Source organism: Scyliorhinus torazame, chromosome 17 (assembly GCF_047496885.1).
Source record: "Scyliorhinus torazame isolate Kashiwa2021f chromosome 17, sScyTor2.1, whole genome shotgun sequence".
In the NCBI taxonomy this organism is placed as follows: Eukaryota; Metazoa; Chordata; class Chondrichthyes; order Carcharhiniformes; family Scyliorhinidae; genus Scyliorhinus; species Scyliorhinus torazame.
This window is the reverse complement of record NC_092723.1, coordinates 78,113,052-78,132,394: the sequence shown is the minus strand read 5'-3', so window position 1 is coordinate 78,132,394 and position 19,343 is coordinate 78,113,052. Positions and strand designations below refer to the sequence as shown.

Genomic DNA, 19,343 nt, shown 5'->3' with positions numbered 1-19,343 from the left:
TACTCTCACAGAATTAAGATGTATGAATGATTAAACACACGCAGTTTCTATAGAAGGTACCCCGTGTTATAAACTATGGGCTGGATTCTCCACACCCCGACACCAAAATCACATCTGGCACCGGGGCAGGGAATCCAGTTTCACACATGGAATCGGGACCGGCGTCAGTTCCTCGATTCTCCGGCCCCCGAAAAGTACGCCGCGCCTGCGGCCATTGCCTCAGGACCACCCGCTATTCTCTGCCGTCGACCGGCTGAAGTCCCGACGGCATATTTCTAATATGGTCCCAGCTGTCCAGGAAATACGCGAGGCAGCTGCGGACTTAGTCCACGGCCACCATAGTCGGGGGCGGGCCGATCGGTGGGCAGAGGGGGGCCTCATACGGGACTGGGCCGCTGAAGGCCGCCACCGTGCGTATGCGTGGCCTCTGACCCGGAAGTGCGGGGGGCCCTATCTGCAGCTGCGTGCTCCACGACGGCTCCCTGCTAGCCCCCTGCAGGGCTGTGAATCTGTGGCCTTTTGATGCCAGTTTTTCTGACGTGAAAGACCACAGTTTTCACGACGGCGTGGGGACAGTCCCTGAAACAAAGAATCCAGCCCATATCCGATACTTGAACTCTGTAAAACTTCCTCTGCTCCCCAAACAACATCCAAATTGAATAACGAGCTGTAGTTACACAATCGGCTTCCTCCCACAGTCCAAAGATGTTGAGGTTAGGTGGATTGGCCATGCTAAATTGCCCCCTGGTGTCCAAAATGTTTATGTGGGGTTACTGGGTTACGGGGCTAGGGTGGAGACGTGGGCTTAGGTGGGCTGTTCGTTCCAAGGGCCAGTGCAGATTCGATGGGCCGAATGGCTTCCTTCTGCACTGTAAATTCTATGATTCTATGAATACAGGGATGATACTCAAATCTAGGAAACGTCTTTTTCCTGGTCACGTGAAGATTTTTTTTAATGCTGCTACAAAGGTTTTCTGCACTGCCTTTGCTCTAATACATAGGAACCCTGTTTGCTGTGAACTTGGCCTTCAGGCTTGGTGGCAGGAAATGTATCTGTCCACTTTCTGAGACTGCTAGATGTTAACTCCTTCCACTCCTTCTTGGGGTCTGGTCAATTATACCTTTGTTGTTCTTTGATTATGCCTTCTGTCTGTCCCCATCAACTTCGTTGACTACACATTAACATTAGCAAATCTCAGTATTCTTCCCAAATGACTATAATCTGTTTCTCCTCCATAAACGATTCACACATGATTATCTAAACTGGCGTCCAAAACCCGTTAACGGGAGAGACGCAAACAAATTGTGAGGCCCTTTGAATACTGTACTGTGTCTCCAGTCGGATTCATGACATGTCTTTACATCATTAGCCACCATACATTCGGTTCCTTGATCCAAGTCATTGATATAGATCATGAATATATATAAGTAGGTAATCCAATACATTTCTATCCCTCTTCAGTTCTGAAGAAGATTCATATGGACTTGAAACATTAACTCTGTTTCTCTCTCCATAGATGCTACTAGACCTGCTGAATTTATGCAGCATGTTCCGTTTTTATTTCAGATTCCAGAATCTGCAGTATTTTTGCTTTTATATTAGTTTGTAAATAATTGAGGCCCCAGCACTGATCCCTGTGACACTCCACTGGTTACACCTTGTCAACCCGAAAAAGACCCATTTATCCATACTCCCTGCTTCCTTTTAGCTAACCAATCCTCTCTCCATGTGAATATGTTAAGCCCTACACCATGAGCTCTTATTTTTGTGTAGTTACCTTTGACCATAAGGAGCAGAAGTAGGCCATTTGGCCCATCAAGTCTGCTCCGCCATTCAATGAGACCATGATTGATCTGATGATAATCCTCAACTCCACTTTCACACCTTATCCCCATATCCCTTGATTCCCTTACTGATTAAAAATCTGTCTATCTCAGCCTTGAATATACTTAATGACCTAGCCTCTACAGCTCTCTGGAATTCCACAGATTCATTACCCTCTGAGAAGAAATTCCTCTTCATCTCTGTCTTAAAAAGGTGACCCATTACATAGATCATCCGCGTATAACATAGAATTTACAGTGCAGAAGGAGGCCATCCGGCCCATCGAGTCCGCACCGGCTCTTGGAAAGAGCACCCTACCCAAGGTCCACACCTCCACCATATCCCATAACCCAGCAACCCCACCCAATCCCCATAACCCAGAAACCCCACCCAACAGTAAGGGCAATTTTGGATACTATGGACAATTTATCATGGCCAATCCACCTAACCCGCACATCTTTGGACTGTGGGAGGAAACCGGAGCACCCGGAGGAAACCCACACATACACGGGGAGGATGTGCAGACTCCACACAGACAGTGACCCAAGCCGGGAATCGAACCTGGGACCCTGGAGCTGTGAAGCAATTGCGCTATCCATAATGCTACCGTGCTGCCCCTTACTCTGAGATTATGCCCTCTAGTTCTAGACCCTCCCACAAGAGGAAACATCCTCACACCATCTACCCTGTCAAGCCCCCCGAAGATCTTATGTGTCTTAATAAGGTCGCGTCTCATTCTTCTAAACTCCAATGAGTACAGGCCCAAACTGCTCAACCTTTCCTCATAAGAAAATCCCTCCATTCCCAGGATCAACCGACTCAACCTTCTCTGGACTGCCTGCAATTTCAGTATATCTTTACTTGGATAAAGGGACCAACATTGTTCACAGTATTCCAGGTGTAGCCTAACTAATGCTTTGTATAGTTTTAGCAAAACTTCCCTAATTTTATAAAAGCAAATTACTGCGGATGCTGGAATCTGAAACCGAAAGAGACAATGCTGGAAAATCTCAGCAGGTCTGGCAGCATCTGTTGGGAGAGAAAAGAGCTAACGTTTCGAGTCCAGTTGACCCTTCGCCAAAGCTAAAAGACATAGAAAGTGGGAGATATACTGTGGGGTGAGGGAATGAAAGAGAGTCATAACCACAGAAAACAAGGGATAATAGTACTATGGTGGTACATTACAAGCTCACTGACTCCCACAGATATTTGGACTACAGCTCTTCGCACCCTACACCCTGTAAGGACTCCATCCCTTTCTCTCAGCTCCTTCGCATTTGTCCCGATGATGCCACTTTCCAAAGTGGTGCTTCGAAAATATGTTCCTCCTTCCTCAACCGTGATTTCTCACTTACAGCTGTTGACACGGCCCTCAACAGTGTGCGGTCCATCTCCCGCGCCACTACTCTTGCTCCCTCCCAGAACAAGGATAGAGTCCCCCTCGTTCTTGCATTTCACCCCACCAACCTCCGTATGCAAAGCATAATCCTCCGCCATTTTCGCCAACTCCAGCGTGATGCCACCACCAAACACATCTTCCCTTCACTCCCTCTGTCAGCATTCCACAGAGACCGTCCCCTCCGAGACAATCTAGTCCACTCCTCCACCATACCCAGTACCTCTCCCATCACCCATGGCACCTTCCCATGCAATCGCAGAAGGTGTAACACCTGCCCCTTTACCTCTTCCATGCTTAACATTCCAGGCCCAAAATACTCATTCCATGTTGAGCAGCGTTTCACTTGCACCTCTTCCAATTTGGTCTACTGCATTCTCTGCTCCCAATGTGGTCTCCTCTATATCGGAGAGACCAAACGCAGACTGGGTGATCGCTTTGCTGAGCACCTTCGGACTGTGCGCATTCAGGACCCTGACCTTCCATTGCTTGCCATTTCAACACAAGGCCCTGCTCCCATGCTCGCATGTCTGTCCTTGGCCTGCTGCAATGTTACAGTGAAGCGCAACGCAAACTGGAGGAACAGCATCTCACCTACTGGTTAGGCACGCTACAGCCTTCCGGTCTCAACATCGAATTTAACTTCAGATGATTAGCTCTACCCCACCTCGACCACTTTGTTTTCATTCCATTTCATTTTAACTGTCTTTTACATTTTATTCTTTCTTGTCTTTCTTTATATATATATATATATATATATATTCCCCCCCCATCTTATCCCCCACCCCCTCCATACCTTTTCTCCCCTTTGCTTCCCCCTCCCCCCTACATCTGTCTGTCACAGCTTACCCTCTGGTTTTAGTTTTTCTGCTGTTCGGCATTTCACACCTTTTATTCTCTCTGGGGAATGCCATTAGCACTCTTTTCCCCCGGTTTCTGTGGCCAATAGTATTCTTTTCCCTCGGTTTCTGTGGCTATGACTCATCTTTCATTCCCTTACGCCACAGTATATCTCCCACATTCTCTGTCTTTTAGCTTTGACAAGGGGTCATCTAGACTCGAAACGGTAGCTCTTTTCTCTCCCTACAGATGCTGCCAGACCTGCTGAGATTTTCCAGCATTTTTTCTTTTTGTTGCCTATTTTTATATTCCTTTGAAATAAAGGCTAACAATCCATTTGCCTTCCCAATTATCTGCTGAACTTGCATGCTAACTTTTTGTGATTTATGCATGAGGACCCCCAAATCCCTCTGTGCTGCAGCTTTCTGAAATCTTTCTCCATTTAAATTATATTCAGCTCCTTTATTCTTCCTACCAAAGTGCACACCTTCACATTTCCTGCAATATATTCCACCTGCCAAGTATTTGCCCACTCAGCTAACCTGTCTATATCCCTCTGGACAAACTCTATCTTCCTCATCACTTGTCTTCACATCTATTTTTATGTCAATCATAAACTTGGCAATTGTACATTCACTTCCCTCGTCCAAGTCATTAATATATACTCTAAATAATTATGGCCCCAGCACTGATCCCTGTGGCACTCCACTGGTTACAGCTTGCCATCTTAAAATGCCCCTCTTAACCCAACTGAGGAATTGAACGAGAGAAAAGAGCCTTAGACTGGGATGACCAGTTAGAATAGTGCATTATGGAAATTAATTTGGGTTGCAGGGAGTGAACAAAGAGATCGGCAAAGCATGGTGAGAGGGAGAGGGGTGGCTATCAGGACTGGTTCTTTGCACAAAGGATGCCACAAAGGATGCTGGGAGGCAGAGGCCCAGAGGAAGGAAAGGAATGTGTAATGAGCCTATCAGAATCGGTGGCAGTTAGATTATATGACCAGGTCAAGGAAAGGGCCTATTGGAATCTTGTATTCGTGTATGTGGAACTTGATACTGCATGAATGTAAACTAAAGACCACATATGTTGCCTCCCTTTGTCTCACTCGCTCTGGGAGTTTCAAGAGACTCGGGTCTCCTGCTTCATCAGAGGGAGTGGAAGCTTGCAAGCTGTTTGAAATAAACTAAAGGAATTTCGAAATCCGAACTCAGCTTTTTGATTGAGACCAGACTGGACAGAAGGAACTCAATTTCTTCACAACTCTCTGTCTTCTATCAGTTAGCCAATCCTCTAACCAAGCTAATATACTACCCACAGCACCATGGGCTCTTATTAAGTAGCCTTTTGTGTGGTACCTTATTGAACACTCAGATAAGAATCTTCATTGTCACAAGTAGGCTTACATTAACACTGCAATGAAGTTACTGTGAAAAGCCCCTAGTCGCCACATTCCGGCGTCTGTTCGGGTACACAGAAAGAGAATTCAGAATGTCCAAATTACTTATCAGCACGTCTTTCGGGACTTATGGGAGGAAACCGGAGCACCCGGAGGAAACCCACGCAGACCCACAGGTAGAACGTGCAGACTCCACACAGACAGTTACCCGAGCCGGGAACCTGGGACTCCAGTGCTGTGAAGCAACAGTGCCAACAAATGTGCTACCGTGCCGCCCAAGTAATCCAAGTATATTACATCTACTGGTTCCCTTTAATTTATCCTGCTCATTGCCACAAAGAATTATAATAGGTTTCTCAGACATTAGTTCCCCTTCATGAAGCCATGTTGATTCTGCGTGATTATATTAGGCATTTCTAAATGCTCTGCTACTACATCCTTTATAATGAAATCTAACATTTTTCCAATGACAGATGTTAAGCTAACTGGCCTATAGTTACTTGGTTTTTGTCTCTCTCCCTTTTTGGATAAAGGTGTTACATTGGCAGTTTTCCAATCCTCTGGGAGTTTTCCAGAGTTCGAGGATTTATGGAAGATTACAACCAGTCAGTCCACTATCTCTGCAGCTACTTTTTTTTTAAAATAGCGAACCCAATTCATTTTTTTCCAATTAAGGGGCACTTTAACGTGGCCAAACTACCTACCCTCCACATCTTTGGGTTGTGGGGGCGAAATCCCCCACGCAAACACGGGGAGAATTTGCAAACTCCACACGGACAGTGACCCAGGGCAGGGATCAAACCTGAGACCTCGGCGCCGTGAGGCAGCAGTGATATCTCTGTAGCTCCTTACTTTAATATCCTGGGATGCAAACCATCGGGCCCAGATGACTTATTGGCCTTTAGCCCCAATAGTTTCCCTCAAAATTTTTCCCCGAGTGATTGTTATTGCATTTATCTGCTTTGACGTGGCAGCTTGTCAAATATCTTTTGGAAATACTTTTAAGAGATTGACATTGAAAAACTGGGACTAGTTGCCTGCATGCTGCTGCCTTCTCAGTGCTCATTCCTCTGCTGTCTCTTCCAGGTGCACTGTTACATGAGTTGGCAAATGATGGGGCACGGAGGCAGTTTGAGAAGAACCTGGAGGAGCTGGTGTTACCCCTGATGGTGTCCAGTGCACGGAAGGGCGAGCGGGAGTGCCATGTCGTAGTACTGGCACACGAAGACACGGTGGACTGGGATGCACAGCATCCGCCACAGATGGGGGAGGAATATTCTCAAAGTAAGAACTGAGTGTAGCTGAGCTTTTCTGGGGATTGCACTTAACTGCATGATGCTCGATACATGAGACAGTTATTGCGCGTGATATTCAATGCATGTGATACTCGATACTTGTGATGCTCGGTGCGTGCGATGCTCGGTGCGTGTGATACTCGGTACATGTCACCGGGAGTGGAGCTGTAAGTAGAAATAACTTACCTCGGGGATTCGCGACCTAGCCACTGGGGAGTGGGGCTGGAGCGGACTCAGAGAGGCGGAACTGTAAGTATAAATAACTTAACTCAAGGATTTGCAGTCCCATCACCAGGGATAAGAGTGGAGTGGCCTGAAGATACTCACTGGTGTCAGCAGGGAGACTCCGTGACTAATAACCAACAGGGATCACAAAATGATCAGGAGCAGGGACCCTGACAAATTTCCCTTCTCTGAAATGCATGGTCACTGGACAGCGATGAGAAGGAATTTAGTCTGATTTTCTGGATAGATTTCTGTTTTTCTCTCCTTTAGTCCAGGGGCAGTGAGGTTAATAATGTTGCTTCACAGTTGCCCAAGATGATCAGCTCGCTCTGCATAGACCAGCGATTGAGCCCTGAATCAAAAATTACTTCCATTTACATTTCGCCTTTAATATGGTGAAACATTGGTCGTTCCGGTGGTGGCGATGTGCTGAACAGTCGCACAAAAGGTGGCTCTCCCTTGGGAACTTGAATTAGGCCCTTTTAACCTGAAAATCGGACACTGAAACAGCAGATTTTAAAAAACCACTCTTACCCTAAACCAACAGCCACCCCGAGGAAATGCCCTCAAACTAGCCACAGAGCCGGAAAAATGGGGAATGCAGCAAGTGTCAGGCGAAGAAGATCCTTTTTTTAAATAATAAGTACCCAATTATTTTTTTCCCAATTAAGGGGCAATTAGTGTGGCCAACCTACCTAACCTGGACATCTTTGGGTTGTGGGGGTGAAACCCATGCAGACATGGGGAGAATGTGCAAACTCCACATGGACAGTGACCCAGGGCCGGGATTCGAACCCGGGTCCTCAGCGCCGCAGTCCCAGTGCTATGCACTGCGCCACATGCCGCCCAGGCGAAGAAGATCCTGACCACAGGCATGCAGAACAAAACGGGATAGGATATGGCGGATCAAGGGGGATCGCCAACGCGAACGCTGGTCCACCCACTGACAGGGCAGTGGATGGAGCTCCTTGCACATGAACTCCAAAAACACAGGGACTCCTGTCATAATATACACCAGTATATCATGGTGCAGACACACACTGATGGACACACAGTGGGACCAATCAACATACACAACACCGCAGCCAATCACCAGTTAGAGCACACGCATTATAAAGACAGGGGACATCAGAGTTCCCGCTCATTCGAGTAGCAGCTAGCAAAGAGCTCACAGCCTGCAACACCGACATTCACCATGTGCTGAGTGCATCAACTGGTTAGGACAAGGCAAAGATCTTAAGTTAAAGCTGGTATCGTATTTACCCACAGTTCAAGTATGTTTAAATAGTTAACCTTTTAATAAAATAGTGTTGCACTCTTCAAGTATTGGTGACCTGTATGTGATCCAGAACACCCAACACATCAACTCCATCAAGGAGGACCTCATGGCGGCCATGAGGTCGGCCATAGAAATTGTGCTGGAACAAACGGAGCAGAGACTGGATACCCTGAAGGTGAGAAAGCAGTCACAGACCAGAGAGATCAGATTGTCTCGCTCGAGGCAGAAATGGCAAGGTTAGTGACAACTCAGAGTGCTCAACGGGAAGGTGGGAGATCAGGAGAACAGGTCTTGCTGCCAGAACTTCAGGATTGTCGGGCTACCTAAGGGCACAGAGACAGAAGCCCGATGGGGTATGTCGTCCAGATGCATGAAAAGCTGGTCCTTGGGGGGGAAACCTCCCAAGCCTCCAGAGGTAGACCGAGCCCACAGGTCATTCAGCAAAGGATCAAAGCAAGAGAACCCCCATGGGCAATTATCGTCAAGCTCCACAAATATCAGCACAAGGAGTGAATTCTGAACTGGGCAAGAAGCACATGGTCCTGTAGATGGAAGGGACATGCAATCCAAATCTTTGGGTCTGACCTGGCTAAGCGCCGCGCTGAGTTCAATGGAGCCAAGGCAGCTTTATTCAAGAACAAGGTGAAATTCGGAATGCTGTACCTGGCCAGACTTGCTGTACAGCAACAAGGAACATTATTTTAACACGCTGGAGGACCCGTATGGTTTCATCCAGAAGAACGGTCTAGGAAGACAATAGTGGACTTATACGGACCACATGAACAATGTGCATTCGATCTCCAGGCTGAACACTTGTTCGACCTAGGGGGGTGGAGAAGGTAGAGGCACACCGAAATGGGAAGGGAGGGGGGGAAAGAACAAAACGGGTGGAGGGTAGCAGATTTGCTCCCAAGGGGGAGCCACCACCACTAGCTGGCAAATTCGCTAGTGCACGGAGCTCGGGGCGGGGGGGCTCGGCGCAACTCCAAAAGGGAGGGAGCACGTGGCAGAAAGGGGGGAAAAATTACAAATCAAGTGGGGGGGGGGGAGAAGGGTAAGGGGGGGGGGGGGAAGGCAACATGGTTACGGGATAGGGGGAACAGCAAGGGCAGATGGGCTCGAGGGGGGAGAGGAATCATGGACTAGGTGGGGGAAGGCAATGGGGGGGGGGGCAGTAGAACACTTGTTAACAGGTTGCACATGGATGCGGCCAGTACAAAGAAGACAACGATGAACATTTTGGTTGACCCATAAATAAAAGGAAACCCAGGCTTGTGGGAACGCAATATGGCTGACCCCGCAGGATGGGGGGTGAGACAGAAATCCCCCACCAGAATAGTCATCTGGAATTTTGTTTTTTTTAATTCCTTTTTCCAATTAAGAGGCAATTTAGCATCAATCCACCTACCCTGCAATCTTTGGATTGTGGGGGTGAGACCCACGCAGACACGGGGAGAATGTACAAACTCCACACGGACAGTCCCCCGGGGCCAGGATCGAGCCTGGGTCCTCCGCGCCGTGAGGCAGCAGTGCTAACCACTGTGCCGCCCCTATACTCACATGGAATGGCAGGGCAATTAACGACCTAGTGAAAAAATTTAGAATCTTCGCCCATCTGAAAAGCCGGAGGGCCGACATAGCCTTCCTCCACGAGACACACCTGAGGGAGAAGGACTTACAGAGGGTAACAAAGAGTTGGATAGATCAGACCTATCAAGTATGCTACGGGGCGAGGGCGGTGGCCATACTGTTCAGTAAAAGGACGACCTTTACAGCGACGAATACGGTTACGAACCCAGGGGGGTGGGGGAGGTGATATTCACTGGTCAGTGTTGTCCTGGAAAGGGCACCGGTGTTGCTTGTGAATATATATGCCCCTAAATGGACGACGCAGACTTCATCAAAAGAGACCATGGCAGAAATCCCTGACCTAGACTCCCAGCAACTCATCATGGGGGTATAACTTCAACTGTGCACAGGACACAAGAACGGACAAATTGAGTCCCCAATTCTGGGAAACAATTTGGCTATGACAAAGGAACCGAACATCTTTATGGAGCAGATTGTGTATTGTGCGTGTGGCCGGAGGGGGGGGGGGGGGGGGGGGGGGGGGAGGTTCAACCATCTGAAAGAGAAGGATTTCCTCTTCTTCCAGGTCCACAAATAATATTCCTGCATCCACTTCTTTGTACTGGGTAAATTGGTGCGTCCAGCGTGGTAGAGGCCGAATACTCTGCAATAATAATCTCCAACCCCGCACAACACTACGTGGATGTGAGGCTGGAAAGGGCCTTGCCCAGCGTCCCCTATGGAGACTGGCACAGCCCTCTCACCAACAAGGCGTTCCGTGTGAAATTATCACAAGTCATCAGCAGATACCTATCCTGCAACCAGAATGGAGAGGATTCACCCTCCACATTGTGAGAGACACTGAAGGCGATGATAAGGAGAGAAATAATAGCGTACAGGGCACTCGGGGACCGGAAAGTGAGGGCGGCTAGGCAATAATTGATCGACTCCATACTGGAGGTGGATCAGAGATTTCCATGGCACCGACCCTGGAACTACTGGCGGAGAGGAAGATGTTACAACTGGACTTTGACCTGCTCTCCACCAGGAAATCAATGCACCAACTCCGCCAGACACAGGCGACCTTTCACGAGCATGGAGACGAGGCCAGCCACCTACTGGCTCACCAGCTGAGAAAGCAGGCAGCCATGAGGGAAATAGCACAGGTGAAGGACAGAAACAGTAAACCAATCACAGCGTCAGATAAGATCAACGTGTCCTTTGTGACCCTTTTACCGGGAGCAGCACACCTCTGGGCCCCGCACAATGTGGATGGGTCAAAGAGCCGGGAGCGGAATGGGTAAAAACGGAAGAGAGATCTTGCACGGGGACATCCCTCCGAACACTTGCCATGGCTCAACTCCCATTCCCCCCCAGCTAAGTACTCAAGAAGCCCGGTGGTGGTGGCCACACTGAGAACATGGAACCGACTCAGGCACCACTTCAGTCTGGTTGCAATGTCCACCTTGGCCCCCATCTGCTAGAACTATAGATTTACCCGTGACAATAGACACCTTCTTTAAAAGATGGAGATAGGACGAAGGAGTACTGATCTGAGGGCGGCACAGTAGCACGGTGGTTGGCACTGTTGCTTCAAAGTGCCAGGCACCCGGGTTTGATTCCCAGCTTGGGTCACTGTCTGTTCGGAGTCTGCACGTTCGCACTGTGTCTGGGTGGGTTTCCTCCGGATGCTCTGGTTTCCTCCCACAAGTCCCAAAAGACGTGCTGTTCGGTGAATTGGACATTCTGAATTCTCCCTCAGTGTACCCGAACAGGCGCTGGAATGTGGCGACAGTGGATTTTCCCAGTAACTTCATTGCAGTGTTAATGTAAGCCTACCCGTGACATTAATAAAGATGATGATGGTAGGGGGCTTGTACATAGACGGCAAAGTAGCGACATTGGGGGAAGTGACGGACAAGCTACAGCTCCCAAAGGGGATTGAGCTGAGATACATGCAGATAATGAACTTCCTCTGCAAGGAGACAGCAACATTCCCACAGCTAGGAGGACACTCCCGACTGGACAGGCTTTTGACTGCGGGAAACTAGGCGATGGTAACTGCGCTGACATGTGCAGAGGACTGCTAGAGGAGGTACGGTCACTGCTGGATGAGACATGGAAGAAGTGGGAGGAAGACCTGGACATGGATATAGGGGGAGGACTCTGGATCGAAGCACTGCACAGGTCAAACCTCACCTCCTTATGAGCAGGACTGAGCCTAACGCAGCTAAAGATAGTGTGTAGGGTGCACTGGACAGAACACGAATGAGCGGGTTCTTCCTGGAGGTGGGAGACAAATGTGAACGGTGCCAAGGTGACCCGGCTAACCACACCCACATGTTCTGGTCCTGTCCCAGACTAGTTGGATACTGGACTGCCTTTTTCGAGGCCATGTCCAAGGTTGTGGGGGTGAACGGTGGAGCCATACTCACGTGTGGCGGTCTTCGGGGTATCATAACAGCCAGAACTCTTTATGGGGAGAGGGACAGATGCCCTAGCCTTCCTGATCGCCCACCGGAGAATCCTGCTCGGATGGAAACCAGCAGCGTGACCAAAGGCCATGTACTGGCTGTCTGAATTAGAGGAATTCCTGAAATTGGAAAGGATAAAATTCTCCATTTGGGGATTGGAGGAAGGCTTTTACCGCACGTGGAAGAAATTCACCAGCCTGTTCCAAGACCTGTTTGTGATCAGGAACAATAAGGGCAGGTGGGGGACAAAAATGGATAACGGAGGAAGAATAGGGGAGTGGGGAGGGGGGTGCGGTGTTTGGGGAGGAGAACACCAACCAAGATACAGGGCAGGCAAGGCAGAGGAGGCAGGAGAGAAGGGCAAGTAAACACACGGTTACAATCACAACGGCAACAAGGACCTCCCAGATAGCACCAAACACGTCCACTTACCGGCCTTCACCCCATCCACGCCAATCCACCAACCTGTGAAGACAAACCGCAGCCCGACAGCGACCCGGAACGCTCGACCACGCAGACCCACATACCGACGCAGGAACCTCAATCAAGGCAACAAATCCTCCATCCAGACACCGACCAGAGTGAATAACCTCATTGGACACAACTATTCCCTGAACACTGCATACTCTCAGTCTCCCAGGCTCGAAAAGAAGCCGTCACTCCAGGAAGCGTGGAAAACGTGCAGGCCTGCAGGTGAGAGTGAAACAACGCGGCCCCAAAGCCCCTCTGCCTAGCTTACGCGGTTCAATTCCCATACCAGCCTCCCCGAACAGGTGCCGGACTGTGGCGACTAGGGGCTTTTCACAGTAACTTCATTGAAGCCTACTTGTGACAATGAGTGATTTTCATTTCATTACTCCGAGCTAATATCCAATCTCTAAAAAACAAGCTAGACGAACTTAAAGCCAGACTCACTTTTCAAAGAGAACTAAGGGACTGCTGTGCGTGGCTCACTCCTGCTTCACTGGACTGTGCCCTTCAACCAGGGGGCTTCTCAATCCACCAAATGGACCGTACAGCGGTCTCAGGCAAAGCTAGAGGAATTGGGGTCTGCCTCCTAATCAACACCTCCTGGTGCCTAGATGTAGCAAAACTGGCGAGTTTCTGCTCCACGGACCTAGAATACCTAACGCTAAAATGCCGCCCCTACTACCTTCCGCGGGAGTTCAGCTCCATTATCCAGGCGGCAGTTTACATCCCACCCCATTCGAACGTGAAAATTGCACTGGACGAAATATTCACCACCACAAATAGCCTTGAAACGAAACATCCCGAGGCCTTGTTCATTGTAGTTGGGGACTTCAATCAGGCCAAGCTCAAGAGCGTACTACCAAGTTACCACCAACACGTCACCTGTTCCACCAGAGGCCCAAACATCCTGGACCACTGCTACACAAATATCAAACATGCCTAAAGCTCTATCACCCGCCCACACTTTGGCAAATCTGACCACAAGGCTGTGCTGCCCCCGGCTTATAAGCAAAAACTGAAGCGGGAGAATCTGTCAAAGAAAGTCGTGCATTGTTGGTCTGAGGAATCGAATGCTTAGTGTCAGTGGACTGGTCAGTATTTAAAGACTCTGCGACCAGCCTGAACGGGAACACCACTACAGTAACTGACTTCATTAGTAAGTGTGCAGAAGACTTTGTGCCACAGAAGCAAATCTGCGTGTTTCCCAACCGGAAACCCTGGATGAACAGGGATATCCACTGCTTGCTGAAGTCTAGGTCTGAGGCGTTCAAGTCGGGAGACCCTGACCTATACAAGAAAGCCAGATATGATCTAAAGAAATCCATCAGAGACAGTACCGGACCGAGCACAAGTGGATAGCACTGTGGCTTCCAGCATCAGGGTCCCAGGTTTGATTCCCCGCTGGGTCACTGTCTGTGCGGAGTCTGCACGTTCTTCCAGTGTCTGCGTGGGTTTCCTCTGGGTGCTCCGGGTTCCTCCCACAGTCCAAAGACGTGCTGGTTAGGTGGATTGGCCATGAAAAATTGCGCTTCGTGACCAAAAAGGATAGGAGGGGTTATTGGGTTACGGGGATCGGGTGGAAGTGGGGGCTGAAGTGGGTCGGTGCAGACTCGATGGGCCGAATGGCCTCCTTCTGCACTGTATGTTCTATGTACTATGAGTCCCAGGCTAGCCACACGGACCCCCGCCGTCTATGGCAAGGTCGGCAAGACATAACGGGCTACAAGATGAAGGCATGTAAAATCGTTGGCTCCAACGCACCCCTCCCTGATGAGCTCAACGCATTCTATGCCCGCTTTGAGCAGGAGGTCAGTGAGAGCAAGCCCTCCACCCCAGAAGCCGCAGATGAACTTGTAACCAAGGTCACCATTGCAGATGTCAGAGCAGCCTTCTCGAAGGTCAACCCACGGAAAGCCACTGGCCCGGATGGGGTACCCGGACGAGCACTCGGGTCTTGTGCAGACCAGCTGGTGGGGGTATTCGCAGAAATCTTCAAACTCTCTTTACAACAATCTGAGGTCCCTATCTGCTTCAAGAAGACGACCATCATCCCTATACCCAAAAAAAAAATCAAGCAGTGTCCCTTAATGACTATCGTCCAGTGGCTCTGACATCCATCATCATGAAGTGCTTTGAAAGGTTAGTCATGGCACGAATCAACTCCAACCTCCCGGTTTGCCTTGATCCACTACAGTTCGCCTACCGCTGCAATAGGTCCACAGCAGACATCATCTCCCTGGCCCTGCATGCTACCCTGGAACACCTAGATAACAATGACACCTATGTCAGACTCCTATTTATCGACTACAGCTCAGCCTTCAGCACCATCATTCCTACAAAACTCATCTCCAAATTCCGTGGCCTTGGCCTTGGCCTCGGCTCCTCCCTCTGCTACTGGATCCTGAACTTTCTAACCCACAGGCCACAATCAGTAAAGCTAGGCAACAATGCCTCCTCCACGATCATCCTCAACACTGGTGCCCCACAAGGCTCTGTCCTCAGCCCCCCTACTATACTCCTTATACACCTGTGACTGTGTGGCCAAATTCCCCTCCAACTCGATTTTCAAATTTGCTGATGACACCACCGTAGTGGGTCGGATTTCAAACAATGACGAGACAGAGTACAGGAATGAGATAGAGAATCTGGTGAACTGGTGCGACGACAATAATCTCTCCCTCAATGTCAACAAAACAAAGGAGATTGTCATCGACTTCAGGAAGCGTAATGGAGAACATGCCCCTGTCTACATCAATGGGAACAAAGTAGAAAGGGTCGAGAGCTTCAAGTTTTTAGGTGTACAGATCACCAACAGCCTGTCCTGGTCCCCCCATGCGGACACTATAGTTAAGAAAGCCCACCAACGACTACTTTCTCAGAAGACTGAGGAAATTTGGCATGTCAGCTACGACCCACACCAACTTCTACAGATGCACCATAGAAAGCATTCTTTCTGGTTGTATCACAGCTTGGTATGGAGCCTGCTCTGCCCAAGACCGCAGGAAACTACAAAAGGTTGTGAATGTAGCCCGGTCCATCACGCAAACCAGCCTCCCATCCATTGACTCTATCTATAATTCCCGCTGCCTCAGAAAGGCAGCCAGCATAATTAAGGACCCCACGCATCCCGGACATACACTCTTCACCTTCTTCCGTCAGGAAATATATACCAAAGTTTGAGGTCACGGACCACCTGACTCAAGAACAGCTTCTTCTCTACTGGACCGACCTCGTTTTAAGTTGATCTTTTCTCTACACCTTGCTATAACTGTAACATTATATTCTGCAGTCTCTCCTTCCTTTCCTATGTACGGTATGCATTGTTTGTACAGCATGCACAATACAAAACAATATTTTTCGCTGTATACTAATACATGTGACAATAATATATAAAATCAAATGGTATGTTTTGATACCAGGAGGCAACATGTATGAAGTTAATATGGCACGGCTGTGGCATCCGATCATTGGGGGCCCAAAGTGAGGGCCCTCGCATCTGTGCATACGTTACCTTTTTATACATACCTGTTTATATTCCTAATTTTTTCTTTTCTTTCAGCCTCATATATCCAATCTATAAATTTCTCATTATTATTGTGTGATGTACCTTGCAATGTTATTATACTATAAATGCAAAACCAAAAAGAAAACTTTAAAAATAATGGTAAAGGGGCAGCAGTGATCAGTGATCAGCACTCCTCACGGCGTTGAGGTCCCAGGTTCGATTCCGGTTCTGGATCACTGTCCGTGTGGAGTGCGCACATTCTCTGTGTTTGCGTGGGTTTCGCCCCCACAACCCAAAGATGTACAGGGTAGGTGGATTGGCCACGCTGAATTGCTCCTTAATTGGAAAAAAAAAAAAGAGTACGGTAAAAAAAATTTTTTGTGGTAAAACATCACCGGATGCTTCATAGGAGTGTTATCAAACTAAACCTGATACTGAGACTCTTCGGAAGATATTAGGACAAAGCAGGTGGGTTTTAAGGAACTCTTTAAGGAAGAAAGTGACCAGGAGAAACAGAGGGGTTCAGAGCTTAGGGCTCCAGCAACAGAAGGCGAAGCGAAGCTGAGCAGAATCTCCAGCAGCATGTCTGCATCAATGGTGCCAAGGTGGACTTGGTTGACAGCTTCAAATTCCTAGGTGTGCACATCACCACAAATCTGTCCTGGTCCACCCACGTCGACGCCATGACCAAGAAAGCACCTATACTTCCTCAGGAAACTAAGGAAATTCGGCATGTCCACACTGACTCTTATCAACGTTTAAGATGCACTATAGAAAGCATCCTATCTGGCTGCATCATAGCCTGGTATGGCAACTGCTCGGCCCAAGACCGCAATAAACTTCAGAGAGTCATGAACACAGTCCAGTCCATCACACAAACCCGCCTCCCTTCCATTGACTCAATCTACACTCCCCGCTGCCTTGGGAAAGCGGGCAGCATAATCAAATACCCTTCCCACCCGGCTTACTCACTCATCCAACTTCTTCCATCGGGCAGGAGATACAAAAGTCTGAGAACACGCACAAAGATTCAAAAACAGCTTTTTCCCCGGTTACCAGACTCCTAATCGACCCTCTTATGGACTGATCTGATCTCTTCACTCATCATAGATTCATAGAATTTACAGTGCTGAAGCAGGCCACTCGGCCCATCAAGTCTGCACTAGCCCTTGGAAAGAGAACCTTACTCAAGCTCACCCCTCCATCCTATCCTCGTAACCCAGTAACCCCACTTAACCTTTTTGGGCACTAAGGGCAATTTAGCATGGCCAATCCACCTAACCCGCACATCTTTGGACTGTGGGAGAAAACCGGAGCTCCCGGAGGAAACCCACGCAGACACGGGAAGAACGTGCAGACTCCGCATAGACAGTGACCCAAGCCGAGGATCGAACCTGGGACCCTGGAGCTGTGATGCAACTGTGCTAACCACTGTGCTGCCCTTCGCTACTGAGTCGTACTACACTCCTTTATGCTTCACCCAATGCCTGTGTCTATGTATTCGCATTGTATATTTTATGTTTGCCCTATTGTGTATTTTCTTTTCATGTACGGAATGAGCTGTCTGAGCTGCACGCATACTTTTCACTGTATCTCGGTACACGTGACAATAAACCAAACCAAACCAAAGGCATTTCCCCAATAATGGAGCAGTTAAACTCAGGATTGCTGAAGATGTCAGGATTTGGTGAACATAGATAATCTCAGAGGATTGGATTGGTTAGAGATAGGAAGGATGTGAGGCCATGGACGAATTTGAAAAGCTGTGGAGTACATTTACCTAGTCTTGTCAGAAAAGGAGATGACTAGCTGGGCATGAGAAATAAGGCCAATTATTTGCCAGGATCAGCATGAACTGGGCTGTCTGTCATTCTCCCTTCCTTCTCATTCTACCTATCTCCCACCTACCAGTGACCTATCCACAGAAAGTAAGTGGCACTATCTAACACCTTGTCCTGTGGGCCCCTCGCTGTAGGTCTGATAATGAAATCTCTGCCGGGGAATGCAGAGCAATGCATGGGTAACTAGTGACAGAATTTTCTAATCCATGTCTTTTGTTTCAGTTATTTATAGTACCAAAATGTACAGGTTCTTCAAGTACATTGAGAACCGGGAGGTGGCAAAATTGGTGTTGAAGGACAGAGGGCTGAAGAATATCCGCATTGGAATTGAAGGTGAGCAGGAGAGGACTGGCTTTTACTTTTGAGTTTTCACTCACGGCACAGTGAGGGCAGGTACATTGGTCACTGTTTGCCAAAGCTCTCTAGATTTAAGGATTGTGCCTTTGGATTGGAAAGCTGCAGATGTTGCTAACCCAATAAGGAAAAATCAAGAACTACAGATCTGTCCATTTAACATCAGCTACGGAAAGTTTAGAATCCATCAACAGGGATAACAGTGATTGAACATTTGAACAAGTATCAGTTGATCAAGAGTTGGTCAGATCTGAGCAGAGGGGGCCTTAATGTTTTGCAATTTGCATCAATTACTTAAATGAGGGGAGGAAAGTCACGATAGCTAAATTTGCAGATGACACAAGGATAGGTAGGATAGTATGATGTGAAGAAGACATCCGGAGTTTGCAGATGGATAGATAGGTTGGGCAAAGTCTGGCAGATGGCATACAATGTGGGAAAATGTGATATTGTTCACTTTGGCAGGAAGAATAAAAAAGCAGAGGATTAAATGGAGAACAGCTGCATAATTCCACGGTGCAGCAGGATCTAGATGTTTTCAAACATGAATGACAAAAAGTTGATATGCAGGTACAGCAGGCAGCACGGTGGCGCAGTGGTTAGCATTGCAGCTTCATGGCACCGAGGTCCCAGGTTCAATCCCGGCTCTGGGTCACTGTCCGTGTGGGGTTTGCACATTCTCCCCGTGTTAGCGTGGGTTTCGCCCCCACAACCCAAAGATGGGCAGGGTAGTTGGATTGGTCATGCTAAAATTGCCCCTTAATTGGAAAAAGAAAAATAATTGGCTACCTGCAGATTAACATTTTGTCATTCATGTACCAGGACACCCAGATTCCTCTGCACCTCAGAGTTCTGCAATCTATTTAAATA

The 19,343-nt window shown here is 48.4% G+C and overlaps 1 protein-coding gene across 3 annotated transcripts in view; it reads left to right on the top strand.

The window, feature by feature from the left end:
- LOC140393965 (BTB/POZ domain-containing protein KCTD20-like) overlaps window positions 1–19,343 on the top strand; it is a 170,870-nt gene that overhangs the window by 140,953 nt on the left and 10,574 nt on the right. For all 3 annotated transcript variants that reach the window (XM_072480670.1, XM_072480669.1, XM_072480671.1), the window contains 2 exons: window positions 6,547–6,744; window positions 18,342–18,452. In XM_072480670.1, coding sequence (XP_072336771.1) covers window positions 6,547–6,744; window positions 18,342–18,452 — 309 coding nt within the window. The remainder of the gene's footprint in view (window positions 1–6,546; window positions 6,745–18,341; window positions 18,453–19,343) is intronic.